Consider the following 16419-nt stretch of genomic DNA (forward strand, 5'->3'; position numbering starts at 1 on the left):
TGTAAGGATAACAGGCCTCGCCTTGTTGTCTGTGCGGGTGATGTAAACACATTTTACGACTGTCACAGATGCAGTTTCCCCATGGATGAAACCTTGTATTTGCATACACAGGAATACACACACACACTCACACACACACACAGGAACCACATGAAGTTTTATATCTATACCATTTGAGGAAATATAAAAAAGATAAATGTGTTTATCTCAGTCAGAAATGTAGACTTACTTTTGCGACCAAACAATCTCCCCACATTTGCATGATCAGATGTAAGTTTCACAATAATCAGATGAGACAGGATCAAGGAACACTTTGGCTGAACTGTCTTCCATGGTCAAATCCCAGCTAGACACAGAGGTGGGGATTCTTTCTCAGAAAAATTCCTTTTTTCCTATCAGCCTCTTTGCGTATAGTTAATTTACCGTTTTGAAGTGTCTTCACAATGGAAGCTGCTCTCTGCGACTCGTAGGTATTCAAACTCCAACAAAGTTAACATCACATGATATGTTTCTGAGGATAAACATTGTCTGAATAATGTGAAAATGTCACACATCAAAAAATATTATGTATCGAATTGATGATGTCATCGGCAATGTAACCTGACAAACCTCTCAATACCAGTCTGAAATTAGACTGGTTTTAGTTCGTACCCCAAGCCACCAGAGAGAGAAACCTGTACAAGGTCCATGTATCAGCGAAAGAACATCCAAGTGTCGAAGCACTTCAACACTTTAGAATATTTTGTTTTGGTCATGTAAGCCAGTCCGATCCAACATATTCTAGTTTGACTTTTAAAATCGATCGGCTTCACAGGAGAACACATATTGTATTCTAATGATATGCATGTGGATGTAGTGGGAATGTTTCCCAGAGGGTTCACGGTTCACCCACGACAGATCAAATAAATGCAGATTGCAGAACTACAACTCAGTGCAGTTGCGCGGTCTTATTCTATACACTGACAATATCCATTTTTGTAATTATAAATTCACACTGGCAAGTCTACTACAAACCTACGCCGCCTGCGTTTCGCTGTGTCTCCGCATGTGGCAGCCTTTGTTCGTGCTCCCCTTCTGGTTTTCCTCAGTCAAGTTGATTGCTATGCAACACGCGCTGGAGAAGGGAATCTGTAATTATAAGCCACCTGAGGCTGGGCTTCACACTGATTTCACAACAGCGTTGGAGTGTTGAACAGAACACTGGTTGCTTCTGTGAAGAAAAGAGACGTTCACAACAGTGACCAAACTTTGTATCATTAAAGGTGTATGTCACACTTTCAAAAGATGATATAACGTAAACTATAGCTAAATACTACAAGTTCATTTGTGCGATGACCGTAAGATGCACACAATGTCCCAATGGTCTTTGCAGACTTTCCACCTCAGCAGTGTCCAAGCTGTCTGCGTAGAAGGGGCGGAAATCTTCAAAAACGTGGAGAAAACATTAGAAGTCCTGGCCGAGGGAATATCATCTCCACCTTTCCATGTTTTATCTGCAACAGTCACAGCAGATTGGTAATTGCTATTGAAATGCATCAGAGCATCATTTCCCACAGAAACAAGTTTCCTTCAAATGAGTTCCCTGTGCCATGTTTGCAGAGTTGACATCACCACACTTTGGCTTTAAAAAAAAAAGAAAGAAGTGAAATTGGAAAACCATGATGTTTTTCTTCTCATCGATTTATTTCAATAGTGAAATAATAAGAGTATTTTTTGATTTTTTTTTTGTGTTGTAGTAGCATATTGAGGGGTTAGGGTTAACCACCAACTATGGCCTTCAATATTTTCAGTTTAATGAACTCTTTTCTGACGATCTCAACAAAACATGAGGGTTGTTAGCATCAATTGAAGAGTTGTTATTGTCGCTCTATTGTACTGGATGGCTCTGTATTGGGGTTCACCTTATTGTGTCCAACCCTTTTATGTGAACTCATACAGCGACTGAAGTTCTGGATAATATATTTGAGTACCAGCAGACGTGCATATGTGTGACCAGACCTCCTTCCTGGGTCAGTGTGTTCTTCCAGCTTCTCCCACTCCTTTATGCAAGTGTGTTGTTTCCTTGACAACCTTCTTCCCAGATGCTGCAATCACCATGGGGATGGTGCTACTAAATGAGGCTGCCACCTCCAAGGGTGATGTTGGCAAGAGGAGAAGTGAGTAGTACTTATTTCAAGCTTGAGTAAAGCAATTCTCAGCAGGGTGTGTGTGTGTCTGTGTGTGGCAGTGCCACCTTGTAACAAACAGGTTGGTGAGTTATTCTTGCAACACCCAATCAGCGCCCATATTTCAAGAGGGAGCACTGGAGTTTGAGAGGTTAACATTCTCGGAGAAGAAACACACGCCGTCCAAAGCAATCATTCATTTTTTATGTCTTGTTATTAAAACTGAGAAAAACTAGGGCAGTCGATCGATTGACCGACGTTAACGTGATCAATCAGGTTTAATTGCTTTGGTTCTCCTTCAGACTGAAGCTTGTAATGGACAATAGAATGTAAAATCATGGAAATAGTGTAGCGTCAACTCAAAAGAAATGTATTTAAACTAAAATACTATTGTTTGACAGCATTGTTTTAACTTTGAGCACACAATCCAGTCAACTCCAAAGAAATGTATTTAAATTAATATTCTATTGTTTGATAGCATCGTTTTAACTTTGAGCACACAATCCAGTCAACTCAAAAGGCATTTTTTTCTTATTTGCACTCAATAATACAAACCAAGCCTGAGTTAGAGTGCCAATGGAATTTTCAAAACCATCAAGGCCAAGACAAATAGACATCAGCTTAGAATGCAACATGTCTTTCATCAACTGATACAAATGATGATTTACTTTTTTTTTTAAGTCGTATACCTGCCTGATGTAGCGTGCTTTGAAGTGAAAAGGAAACGTCCCCGCGTAAGACTGCAAGACCTTATTCATCTTCAGCCAGTTTGGTTTGGTGTCATTACATCACATTTTGCTGACGCTTTTATCAAAAGCCACTTACAATCATGTTACATTCGTACGGTCAACCGGGGCAGGGATTGAACCGCCAACCCCCAGATTGAGAGACTAACCACTGAGCCACAGTCGGCTGTAACAGTAAATGAAACACAGCTTCCTTAAATGGGTTCTTTTGTTGTGTTACATGTTAAACATTTCAAATTAATCTAAAAAAAGAAAAAGCACAATGCGACATGATGAAAAGTTTACATTTTTAATGAGTTTCACAAATATTATTCAGCCGTAAATGTGTTAACGTAGTAAAAATCTCCTTTTTGTCGAAGGCAAAGTGCAGATAAGAGGCCGTCATCTGACTGTATTAACCTCACAGAAATTATGTTTCCTCTCTCAGTAACTTATCTGCGAGTGCTGAGAGGATTTGCCATCTTTGAAATTGGATTTACACTCTGCAACTTTATAATCAGTTATTTATTTGCGAGGCTCAGTGGAAAATGGCATTCCATTATTTGGCTCCCCAAACCACTCCAGGCTGCACTGAATAGGACACCCCTTCAGCTTTGTGCTCGGTAGCATGTGTTTGGTTGGAATACGTGCCATATTTCTTGAGGCTGCTGTGATTTACACCGTGATTTCGGAACAGTCGGCGCACCGGAAGACACATTTAAGTGCATTACAAGATGCAGTTTCTTTTTGTGACACGAACATGGTCAGAAATCAAGCTTCGCGTTCTCTTTTCAACTGATGCGCACAAATACCAACAACCTTAAGTGCCGGTGAATAAGCAGGAAATGCAACTCTGTACAGTCGTTCCAATAGTTACGTGTCACGTAAACAGCAGGTACAAAGTGTGCCGTCGCAATAATCATGACTACTTTTTACTAGAGAAATAGTCCATGTGAAATCTCTTCTCAGTAAGGTCTGTTGCAGTTACGAGGGGAATTGAATCTGAAAAGATAAATTTTCTGGAGATGTTTTTTTCAAATGTAATTATGAAATGCAAAAACAATGCCACTCATCCCCATTGTAGTTGAGGGACAGCAGTAGCTCCAGAGATACATCAACTCTGTAAATGAACCATCTTGACAGGAGCTTCATGTGTGTGTGAAAGTGTATTTGCCCATAAGTAATCTGATTCATTTAGTTAGAACAAATAATGCAGTCACTAATTAGTCACAGTTTGGAAGTCACGGAGACTCCGGCACTTTTAGCTCAGAACATCTGAAATGAAGGAGTCTTCTTCTTATTGAAGTAAATATATTCTGAAACATTTGCCAATGCTGCCCTTCAGCGTGACAACATAAATTGTGTAACTGATACTATAAATGACCTTATAAGGACAGAAAATATTAATCCCCAAAAAGGTAAAGAAGTAAGGAACACTACTCATCATCTCAACAGGACCACCAGGTAGAGGCAGCAGATCAGCTGGTACCAGAGCAGGTGGACGATGTCATCGATGTGGCTGATACAGCCCCGCCTGGATTTCCACTTTACCAGCAGTAAAATGCACTTTTGTAAAAGTATCATTAAACGCGTTAAAATCCCAAAAGGGCTGTAGCAGCTCGATTAACATATGCATATTCATTTATGCTCCTCCCTATCTTTGTTTGTCATTAAATGATGATGTTGCTAATTCATTTTCTCTGCCCGTTTTCTATTTTTTTTTCCTTTTTCATTTAAGTACTTTTAGAACTTTTGAATTAATGTGGGTTTTTTTCTCGCTCTGGGCAATTTATGATAATGATAACAATAATTATACATTTGATTTGTAAAGTGCCAGAAGACAACAAACAAAATGGTAAAACGCGAGGCATGAAAAAAAAAAAAAGAAGCACAGAATACTGCAGGCACAGGCAGGTGATATTAAAAACATGTTTTAAAAAGTTGCATTTCTCAGCTCCACCAGCGGAGCGTTCCAGTCAGGGGCCGCTGTGCGTATGCGCGTATGGGATTAATATCAACTGTTAATCCCATCAGGCTCGTGTCTGGATACCGTGTGTGTGCGTTGCGTAACAGGTTTCTTTCCGTCAGCATTGCTTGGCGCTGCGGTACAATGTGATCAGGACGATGGCTTTGCTTCAGTTTGTTTAAAGCAGCAGGAAAGTAAAATGGAAATGACTCAAACAACGACGTTAAATGAACGAAGCTGATACAATAAAATAAAAAAATACAAGGTTGAACGGGAAAAAAAGAGAGCAACATTCCCTCACACGTTGTGTACGTTGAGTGTCAGAGTTTCAAGCATAAAGCCGCTGACTCAGCGGCGTATCTCGCGAGTCGGGGCTGAGAATGTGTTAATGAAGGAGCGGTGACGAGTGAAAAGGAATTCCAAATGTCTGAATCGACCGATTGATGGACAGGTGGTTTCCCTGAGGGTTGATCTTGCAACTCAGTTTCTCATTTGAAATAGACGGTGGTCACTTAACCACACTGACGGCATTCTTGTTTCCAACCGTTTTCCTTAATTGCCCAAGCGTATATTTTGCATAATCTCTAGATTATGAGAAGGGGAGTTCGGTATTAGAGAGTCCTGTTCTGATAATTACCTCAGACACAGAGACGCTGTTACACGTGCGTTTGATTTTAATTAGAGTGGCTGTGATTAAAAAGAAACTCCAGAAGCCGTTCAATGCCTCTGTGAGGCTACAAACACATGTAAACACACACACACACACACACACAATTATAATCTGAAGATTATACATTTTTTGTTCCACTTTACCCACGAGTTGTCCTTGAGATGGCAAAGCGTTGGCAATTAAAATGATAATGATTTGAGAACTACCTCAAGACTTGTTTCTCACTATCAGGCCAAACAAGAACACTTTCATACCTCTACACACACACACACACACATGCAGAACCGCCGCCTGTGTGAAGCTGATATATCAAGTGTACATCAAAGATGACTCATTTATCAATGATCTGTCCGCGCCATCATTTCCAACAGGTCTCTCTTTCCTCCCCGAATCAAATTATTCTCCATCTCATTTCCCCCTCTTGCCGTTTCCTTCCCGTCTCGTTTATCCTGTCAAATTTTTTTCTATTTTTTGGGTTTATATTGTATCAGCTACTTTCATGTAACCTCTTTAAAGTCATTTCCACCTGCTGCTTTAAATAAACTGAGGAAAGACATCATGCCGATCACATTGTACCGCAGCGCGAGCATACTGACGCTGAAGGAAAGAACGCCGTTACGTAACGCACACACCGGTATCCAGACATGAGCCTGCATGGAACAAAGAGTTGATTTTAATCCCACACGACGCACATACGGACACACACATTAAATAAGTGCATTATGAAGCGGCATGGCGAATAGTCGCCTGTCAGTAATAGAGGATTAGTCTTGAATTGCAGTGTAATCACTGAACGTGGGTGTTAAATCCCTGGCGTACAGCCTCCATGCTGCTGACGGCAGCGACAGGAAGTTATCTGCCGCTTCCTCGAGCATCAGTGTTGGAAATCACAGCGCAGACCGGGGGGGGGGGCTTCTCAGCGAGGGAGTTTCTGGACTAGAAAATGGAGTTACAAAATCACTACATGTGCGATATCAGTGGATGTGGGGGGAGAGGGGGGCGGTTAGACGGAAGGAAGGTGGAAGTGAATAGGAGTGAAATATCAAGGAGGGGGAGGACGGAATAGGAAGGAGAAATTGTAGAGTCAGCACAAAGTGAGACGGATCTGTGAAGGAAGAAAATAAAGAAGAGGCCACAGCTCGACATGTTCCATATCTGTCTGGTGCAAAGTTAGTACCACATGTCAAGAAAACAGAAAATTGGGATGTCAAGAGAACTGATACTTTGGGACTGAAGTCGACGTAAAGAAAATTGGAAAGTGCTCGTGGAACATCAAAACCGAAACGCTAAATAATTCCGCTTGGCTAAACAACGAAGTTTACAGGTAACAGCGGAGATGCATCGAGGTTACGATGCGTTCAAGCTCTGTTCAGTAAAAATGAGTATTGGGTGAAGGTGAATTATAATGTTGCCATGATGTGTTCAAATGTAATCTTATACAACGTTATTCTAGGTGAGACCAGTATGCAAACGGTTTTGAAGGAGTGTATATTGATTATTGAAGCTATGGGATTTATTGTAATTTTCCTTTTTGCCGTCCTATTGAGTTGAGAATCGTGGAATTTTACTGGTATTTCTTATTGACTCCTGAATTCCTGGCTGCGTGACGCAAAGTTAAAGGAGTCCAAATTAAAAGTATCTTCTCATGTAGGTCTTAATTTAGGTGATGAGTGTTAATTCAATGCTCACGCTAATTTCTTCGTTTGTTTTCTATAATCGAGCTAAAGTGTGATAATTAGTCTCCGCCGCCTGTAGCACGTGTATGCCTCACCTCAACGTGCAGCGTGTGTGATACCAGGAAAGAAACCGGTTTCAAAGAACTTAAGTCCATAAAACATTCATCTACAAGTCCTGGTTCACATATAATTGGGTAGCGTGGACATTAATATTCCAAACATAAGAGACATCTGACTTTTTCCATTGCGCTTTGGCATGAAATTATGAAATAATTGTAGGTGGTTGTACCCAGAGGCGGAGTCAGCTAATGATTGCTAACCGAAGAATGAACTGAAGAACCATTTAGCATCCTAATATCTATTTATATTTGTCCTCCTAATGAGGTAGGCTTAACTTAATACGTTTATTGGCTCCCCCATACCGGAGTAAGGTACATTTCTTCCCGCCATGCCAATGTATCATCATTTGAATTGAGCCAAGTCCTCCAGTCAAAAGACGGATTACCACCTTCGTCACTGAGGGAAATCATTCAGCTTAAAGATTTCACCGGGGTCATAAATCACTTTCATTAGCATCCTTAGTGCGCGCATGTGTGTGTGTCTGAGTGTCATTATCCACGGAAGCATACGAAGATACCTCTCAGTCATAACTGATGAGCTCTGGGAAATAGATCCCACTCAACCTAATGAAGATACACCGACGCTCTGTCGCTCGTATGTAGATGTGGCAACTCGGGGGGACACGAGGCCGTCGGGGCGCTCCCCGGAGACGCACTCTCAATGTCACACACACACACACAGGTTTGCATTACAATACTTGTCAGGACATTTTCTTGAATTAGTCATCGGCATAACCTTTATTTAACCCCAGATCTCACCTCTCAACATTTTTTATTCAAAGTAATTTTAAAAAATGACACGTATTTTTTTAACAATTCGTCATCTTGGCTGATGCCCTTCGATCCTCACGAGAATAGAAGGAGAAGAAAGGGCACACACACACGCTGATTGCTGAGTGGTCCTCCTGCGTATTTGAGTGTGTGTGTGTGTGTGTGTGTGTGTGTGCGTGTGTCATAGCAAACGCTGCCCCTCCCTAAAACAAACAAATACAAGCAGCACAGTACAGCCACTCAGGCTTGTATGTGTGTGTGTGTGTGTGTGTGTGTGTGTGTGTGTGTGTGTGTGTTGTGTGTGTGTGTGTGTTTGTGCAATAATTGTAAATGTATGATGTGTATTTAAAGTGAAAGAAAGAAAGTAGAACAGTAATGTTGGAACTGACACTGAGCAGGGACAGCAAACGTAGTCTTGCACATCCAAAACGGATCACAGGACCACACACACACACACACACACACACACACACAGCGAGAACAAGCACATTTCTCATTATTTAGTCTCCAGGAGAGGTCCTCATCCTAATCCCTGATTAACAATATCAGTCGGTGGTGACAGTTTAATTTCACACGGTCCCTCTCAAGGATTAGCCGCTACATGAGAGTGTGTGTGCACACACTCATGCACCCACACACACACACAGACACCCACAATTCCCCTGCAGATTAAAGATCATGCTTATGTATATTTCACTTTCGAATGGCCACTGAGGAAATAAGACGATAATTGTTGCAAACACAATTTTTCTGCAGCACAGCAGGGTTGATGATTAGAAAAAGGCAGAAGCGCATAGATATAGTGTATTGTTTAAATAAAGTAAATATTAAAATGTTTGCCATGATTTAGAGCCTCAGGTATCAGCATTATATAAAATGTCAAATACACATTTTCTCATCACTTGGCTGTGTGTGTGTGTGTGTGTGTGTGTTTCTCCTTCCAGTCATCTGCCTGGTTGGCCTTGGCCTGGTGGTGTTTTTCTTCAGCTTCCTGCTCTCCATTTTCAGGTCCAAGTACCATGGATACCCCTACAGGTAACTATAGCAACTGTACAGTAGCAGCACAAGTTTCATCCAACTTACTCAACAGTTATTCAAGCAGAATATACAACGAGTCTTAAAATCACTGACGTTGACATCAAATCGCTTAAAGGTTATTGCATACGCCGTGAAAAAATATATATATATCCTGTCCAAAAAACCCCGGATCCATCCATTCCCATTAGTCCATTGATCCCGAGACAGATGTTCGATTGGAAACACTCGCCTCAGAATGCACGAGCCACGGTGCCTTTTTCTTCTCTCTGAAGACCAATCCGCCAGCGGAAAAACCTCCCACAGGGATTTGCAGTCTGATTCAGTCGCAGGGCCCTGAATGCAGCATCCAGTGCATCCAGCGCACACCTTTTCCTCTGAAATGGTGGAACTGTTCCGGGTGTTGTCTGTGTGTCATCCTCTCGTGAATGTGTCGGGACGCTGGAGCCCTTCAGCTTAGCGAGGCAGAACGGCAGCAATTTGGTCCCACTTTGAGCTAAAAGGTCGCCACTACATAAAACAAGATTTAATGCGTGACAGAAAACACTTCACGAGTCCTCAGAGTCGGGCTCCCATTCCTGTTGCGGCTCGACACAGGAACACGTGCGGCTGCAAGAGAAAGCTGGGAGGGATCGGTGTTGTTGGGGGGCACTCTTCTACAGGTGTGTGTGTGTGTGTGGGGGGGGGGGGGGGCAGGTCATTTGTTGTCATGGGGGATTTGACCAAATTTGACGTCCGCTGATGGTTATCGGGCAACTTCGATTGTCAGGTGTAGTTGTGGTCTGATCGGTTTTGTGTGATTACCTTCGCATTGAAAATGCGGAAGGTTATGTTTTGATCGCCGTGTATTTATTTATTTATTTATTTATTTGTATGCGTGTTATTCGCAAAACTCAAAAAGTATTGAACCGAATCGCATGAAATTTGGTGGGATGATTGGTTATTATCCGAGGACCATTTGATTAGATTTTGGGATCAATCGGGTCAAGGTCAAGGTCATGGAAAGGTCAACATCTTTTTTTTACCATAGCAACATACATTTTTGTCCAATTGGCATGCAACTAATGCCAACATTTTCATAATTCAATGCCCAATCTTGTGATATGCGAAGGTATGCGCTCTACCGAGTGCCCATTCTAGTTATTAATTTTTTTGTCGCAGGTACATATTTGACATAGTTTCCCGAAAAGAGGCCTTATTAATCAACTCCGCTCTAGGGAAGCCGTGTAGAGCTGTAACGTTGGGAACGGCTCTTGAAGTGAGAACTGTTTGTGTTTTCTTAAAGACTACAAAGCAGAGCAGTGTAGTGTGTGTTGTTGTGTATACAACATAGACACTTTTTATTTATCTGTTTTTGAGGTTTTGAGCCATTTTTCCAGTTTAAAACAGCGGTAACTACCAGAAAAAAATCAGCAACAGCCAAAGGTTTTTACTTATTTCTTGTCGCCTATGCTAAAAATGTTTTGTTGCGCAACACAAACCCCCAAAAAACAAACTTTGTTTTCATCTCTTCTTTTCTTCTCTCCTTATTCTCTCCCCTGTTCCACCCCTGTCCTCTTCTTTACTCACCTTAATCCTTCTCTGCCTCTCAGCTTCCTTATTAAGTGACAGAAAGGACCGAAGAGGAGGCCAGCGGGTGGCGGAGAGGCGATAGGTTAGAAGAAGAGGAGTCGACAAGATACTTGAAGAGGAGGAGGAGGCGGCGTCGATATTCAGTCTGGAGTGCACGGTGGAGTTTCTGTTCTTTGTGTGTCGTGTTGTGTTTTTTATTGACTCCTATCATAAGCTCTGCTAGTTGGATAGAAAATAAATTATTCCTTCTTACACTGGAAAATGAAAGTGTTTGGCGTGTCTCTGTATCTCTGTCCTTTTTCTATTGAATATTCTGTGTGGCTAGATATACTTGTGACTGTGCTGTGCTGTTTTTAATTAATGTAATGTATTGTATTTATAAAAACTGTGTTGCAGGTGAAGGGAGAAGTCAAGTGTGTGTTCACAGGAAGTGAAGTAGCAGGTTAGGAAGATGAATACGTGGTAAAACTTGAACACTAATTCACGAGTTAGTAAAAAAGCTTATTAACTAGCTATGACATCTCTATTCATTATATCCTCCCACGTGCTCATCTCCAGCTGGGTGAATCCTGCTGCAGCGTTGGAGCTCAGTCAGACTCTGTTTCACGGTGCGACCACTTTTGAAGGCTAAAATATGAATGACTCAAACAATGAACAGTGTGCAGATTTATACACGTGGAATAAATCCAATCAAGTTTTATTTTGTATTTATTATCTAAAAAAGATATTTTTAGGTGTCTCTAAAAGCATTTGTATGAGGTTATTCAAGGACTGGTCCAAAATAGTGGGGAATAGCCACAATTGACCAATAGGAGACTTAAGATGTGAGTGTGAACGTGTTGCTGTATACAGGACTGTCTCAGAAAATTAGAATATTGTGATGAAGTTCTTTATTTTCTGTAATGCAATTAAAAAAACAAAAATGTCATGCATTCTGGATTCATTACAAATCAACTGAAATATTGCAAGCCTTTTATTCTTTTAATATTGCTGATTATGGCTTACAGCTTAAGAAAACTCAAATATCCTATCTCTAAATATTAGAATATCATGAAAAAGTATACTAGTAGGGTATTAAACAAATCACTTGAATTGTCTAATTAACTCGAAACACCTGCAAGGGTTTCCTGAGCCTTGACAAACACTCAGCTGTTATAAATCTTTTTTTTTACTTGGTCTGAGGAAATATTAAAATTTTATGAGATAGGATTTTAGAGTTTTCTTAAGCTGTAAACCATAATCAGCAATATTTAAAAAAATAAAAGGCTTGCAATATTTCAGTTGATTTGTAATGAATCCAGAATGCATGACATTTTTGTTTTTTTAATTGCATTACAGAAAATAAAGAACTTTATCACAATATTCTAATTTTCTGAGACAGTCCTGTATTGAATGAACATTCACTTCTCCGCAAACTTCTTCCTCACGGATCTAAAATTAGAAATGCGAAATAGTCGTACACGAAGTGAGTGTTGTAACTTCTCTTGCTGGACGTGAGAAGCAAAAGGTCATTGAGAGAATACATACATTTCTAATTCTTTCACTTGTGGACTGCCCACTAAAACACTGAGTGGGCGGGAGCACTGAAACCATTTATGTAACTCATCGATGCGTGGGCAGAGGGATGGTGCCGCGCTGCTTTTGACAAATGTAATAAAAATATTCCCTCTTAGACTTCCCATTCCTGTCTATTTTTGTGTCAAACTGTTGGAAGACTGAACTGTGTGTTATCTTACCAAAACACCAGCTGTTTGAGGAGCTGTAGACTTTAAACCGACTTGGCCGTCGGATTGAAATTGCACAGCAAGTTGTTCCTCCTTTTCCTCCCTTTGTGTGATCCATCAGAGCAACCCGTCTGAGCGGACTGAACATCATCCAGAAGGCTATTGTCTTGCACTGTGTCATCATCTAGCACTACATGCAGCCAATGGAAGTGGCTCAAAGATTGCAAAGAACTCCTTCCTGTTTCCTGTTGATAGTTACTATGATAATTATAGTAGTTATAAATGTAATTAAAAACGTATTTATATGGAAGATGTATGTGGTAGTATATATAAATATATTTTGTTTTTTATTTTGTTTGTTGTTTTCTTTTTTCTTTCTTTATTTTATATTAATTTTCTGATTTATTTTGATTTCAATTCAGGATAGGAATTTATAAGCATTTTCTGCTTCTACCTATACCTTTTCAGTCTTTCTCTTTTGTATATTATATAGGATAATATTGTATTTGATTTGATTGACTGAATAAAATACACAAACAATAAGAATGACTCAGCGAAATAATGAGATTAATTGTAACACCTGTTTGTTTATGCTGGTATATAACATACTTCTTCAAGTGAGCAGAACAATAATAATAATAATAATTCGGACTTCTATAGCGCTTTTCTGAATACCCAAAGACGCTTTACAGGGAACAAGAGACAGACAGAACAAACAAAAAGCGTATTGATTGACCCGGTTAAGGGCCGAGATGTGTCTCCATTGTCAGCGCTTCCCATCTCTTTCCCCTGAACTGTTGACCTTCGTGGTGTGGAGGAAATGAGCAGAACAAATGTCACCTTCAGGGGGGATACGTATTGGAGAATTAAGCAAAATCAATGTGTGTATTTAAGGGCAGCTGGAGTACAAAGGGCATAACGACATGAATAATTATCTCTCCACTGCTTCAGAAAGTGACACAAAAATCTGCCATAGCTCTTGTAAAAATGTGTGTATGTTCCTTTAAGGATGGAAATACACTGCTTGTCACTCCTATTGTGCAAATCTTTTACACTTCTTAGTCTGAATTGCTCTCCAGTTATATTAATCCGGCTCGATTAAAAGACGACTGGTATTTTTTCTTTCCTTCTCCCTCTTCACGGCTTTATTCAGGCGTTTTAGATCAACACCAATCCTCGGCTGCTCTTTGATCTTCTTCCCTCGTCGGGGGCAGTGACGTCGTTGATCTCGTGGGAACGGCACACCGCTGCAACATGTCCGAGCTTCTTCCACTTGTGGCATTCTTCTTTAGCATGTACTCTGCCACGTCTGGAACGTGTGTGTCCCTTGTTGTTGACGCTGTGTTTCGCTCCGGTCCCTGTTGTCTTGCCGGTTTCTCTGTTTTTCATTATTATTGCGAGCATATACTAATATGCCGATTGTACTGAAGGGAAACCTCTTCCCTTTGCTCCAAACTGAGCTCCATGAAGGTGGCGTGACTTATGTGTGTGGAGATTTAGACCCGAGAGAGACCACACTCCCTTTTTAGACTTCCTCTGGAAAACTCCAGTGACAAAAATCAGATTTGGGAGATGTAGTGCTGCATAACGTGCGCAAGAGCAGATTCATACATTTAAGATGATTTTTTATCAAATTAATAATTTAGTGCACAATGCAAAGGCCTTACCTGCCCCCCTGTTTGAGTACAGGGGCTGGTCCAAAATGAAATCAGCTGGGTTAAATACAAATAAATATGCTTTTCAGAACAACAGAAGAATTCATTGACGAGAGAAAGAACCTTTCACAAATACATGAGCACTGTGTGTCTCGTTGCTTTTGTTCTCTTGTAACGGCTCAGAATTATTTACGTGTTTCCATCTAAAGAAAAAGCCATCAAAGGACCGTCATGGCCTTTTGGATGGCGACAGCAGGGGGGGGGGGTGAGGGGGAGTCACGGTGGACATATTACACAGATAACAATTCAAAGACGGATGAAACTTTCCCAGCAGCCTCTTGGTCATTTCTGATATCCTGTCTCAGGAGCTTCTGGTTTACAGTCTGACTCACGCATAACCGACGAACGCTTCTCTCACCCTCTGTCTTTTTGGTTTTTCCTTTGAAACCATGTGCTCCCCACTCAGGTCGGAATCTTGAACTTATTACCTTCGCATTGAAAATGCCGGAAGGTTATGTTTTGATCGCCGTGTATTTATTTATTTATTTGTATGCGTGTTATTCGCAAAACTCAAAAAGTATTGAACCGAATCGCATGAAATTTGGTGGGATGATTGTTTATTATCCGGGGACCAGTTGATTAGATTTTGGGATCGATCGGGTCAAAGGTCAAGGTCAAAGGTCATGAACAGGTCAAAATCTTTCGCAGAACTCAAAAAGTATTGAACCGAATCGCAAGAAATTTGGTGGGATGATTGTTTATTATCCGGGGACCAGTTGATTAGATTTTGGGATCGATCGGGTCAAAGGTCAAGGTCAAAGGTCATGAACAGGTAAAATCTTCTTGAATCACATGGAATTTGGTGGGATGATTGGTTATTATCCGGGGACCATTTGATTAGATTTTAGGATCAATCGGGTCAAAGGTCAAGGTCATGGAAAGGTCAAAATCTTTTTTTTACCATAGCACGATACATTTTTGTCCAATTGGCATGCAACTAATGCCAAAATGTTCATAATTCAATGCCCAATCTTGTGATATGCGAAGGTACCGAGTGCCCGTTCTAGTTCTCACTGTAACGGGCGGCGTGCGTCGGTGTGTGCGTTTGGGCATTGAGCGACCTTTACAAGCGCCCCAACCCGTCACTTGTTTGCAGCGCTGTCATTCGTGAACTGTTGGAACCTTTGAAATGTTTCTTGCTCTCTTAATTGTATCGAACTTTTCAATTTACATTCAGCTTCTCCAACTTGATATAGTACAGTTAATCTTGAACAGTGCGGGGTCCGATGCTGCCGTCTCACCTGACCTCTGTGACGTCCTGCTGTGACCCCCGACGAACCTCCAAGAGACTCTTCTGCCGTCTGTGTGTTGAGGGCGTGATGCCGACTCACTGTGGACCACACCTCCCCCCAAACATCCTCATCACAGCGACAGCAATTATCGTTAGTCTGCTGCTTCAGTTGTTGCTGTTTTGTTGCATCAGTGTCTGGATTTGCGTGCGCACACGTGGGCTCGCACATGCATGTGTACGTGTGTGTGTGTGTGTGTTCATGGTTTAGTGTGCACATGTGTCCACGACTACATGCATGTATTTTTGTTCTTTTCTTATTGGTTGTGTGTGTGTTCAGAGGAAACAGTCTAAAAGACTATAAGAGAATGAGACCTCATGGTCACATCTCATGTGGCCCTCTTGAACAGCCGTTTCTCAATTTAAAAGGGTGATTAGTCTCTCTCCATCCTTTTCTCTCCTCCGATGACGCCTGATAGCAGATCTAGTCTCAACATATGTGGATTCTGTCTACAGTGGCACAAAGTGAAAGAAAATGTCACGAAGTGTCCTGGAAGGTGTCCTTCTAGAGGAAAATTCACGATGCAGTGCCGTAAGGCTGCCCAACGCATGCAGTTGATGCCACTTATATATCGTATTTGCCGCTGTGTGGAGGACAATGTTGTTGTTGTAATACTTGTACTCGTGATTAAATCAAAGTTATGTATAATTTAGTGCTGTGAAAAATAACGCGTTAACTCAGTTAATTCAATTACAGGTTTAACTAGTTGTTTTTTTTAACGCATTTAACGCATGCGCAGAATGAGCTTCCAATCCGTCTGTTGTTGGTCGTCGGGACGAAAAAAAAGTCACTTGCAAAATGAGCTTCCAATACACCACTTCAATCTGAACTCTGTCCGCTCTCATGCAGACGGTCTGTTCATCGGTAATGATCCTTCCGCAGGTTCACCTCCGGAAACCTTGTGACGACTTTTACTTCCTGTAGATCAGGGTCTCAACACGTCGATCGCGACCTGCCAGTCGATCGCGGCGTAGTGTCGGTAGATCGCATGA

General features: G+C 41.2%; 1 protein-coding gene across 2 annotated transcripts in view; it reads left to right on the forward strand.

Moving 5' to 3' along the window:
- Positions 1-12378, forward strand: part of tusc3 (tumor suppressor candidate 3) — a 79182-nt gene extending 66804 nt beyond the window's left edge. For both annotated transcript variants that reach the window (XM_056409263.1, XM_056409264.1), the window contains exons 8-10: positions 2082-2156; positions 9037-9127; positions 10720-12378. In XM_056409263.1, coding sequence (XP_056265238.1) covers positions 2082-2156; positions 9037-9127; positions 10720-10735 — 182 coding nt within the window. In that variant the 3' untranslated portion in view covers positions 10736-12378. The remainder of the gene's footprint in view (positions 1-2081; positions 2157-9036; positions 9128-10719) is intronic.
- The last annotated feature ends 4041 nt before the right edge of the window (positions 12379-16419 follow it).

Source organism: Pseudoliparis swirei, chromosome 24, assembly GCF_029220125.1.
Source record: "Pseudoliparis swirei isolate HS2019 ecotype Mariana Trench chromosome 24, NWPU_hadal_v1, whole genome shotgun sequence".
NCBI classification, from domain to species: Eukaryota; Metazoa; Chordata; class Actinopteri; order Perciformes; family Liparidae; genus Pseudoliparis; species Pseudoliparis swirei.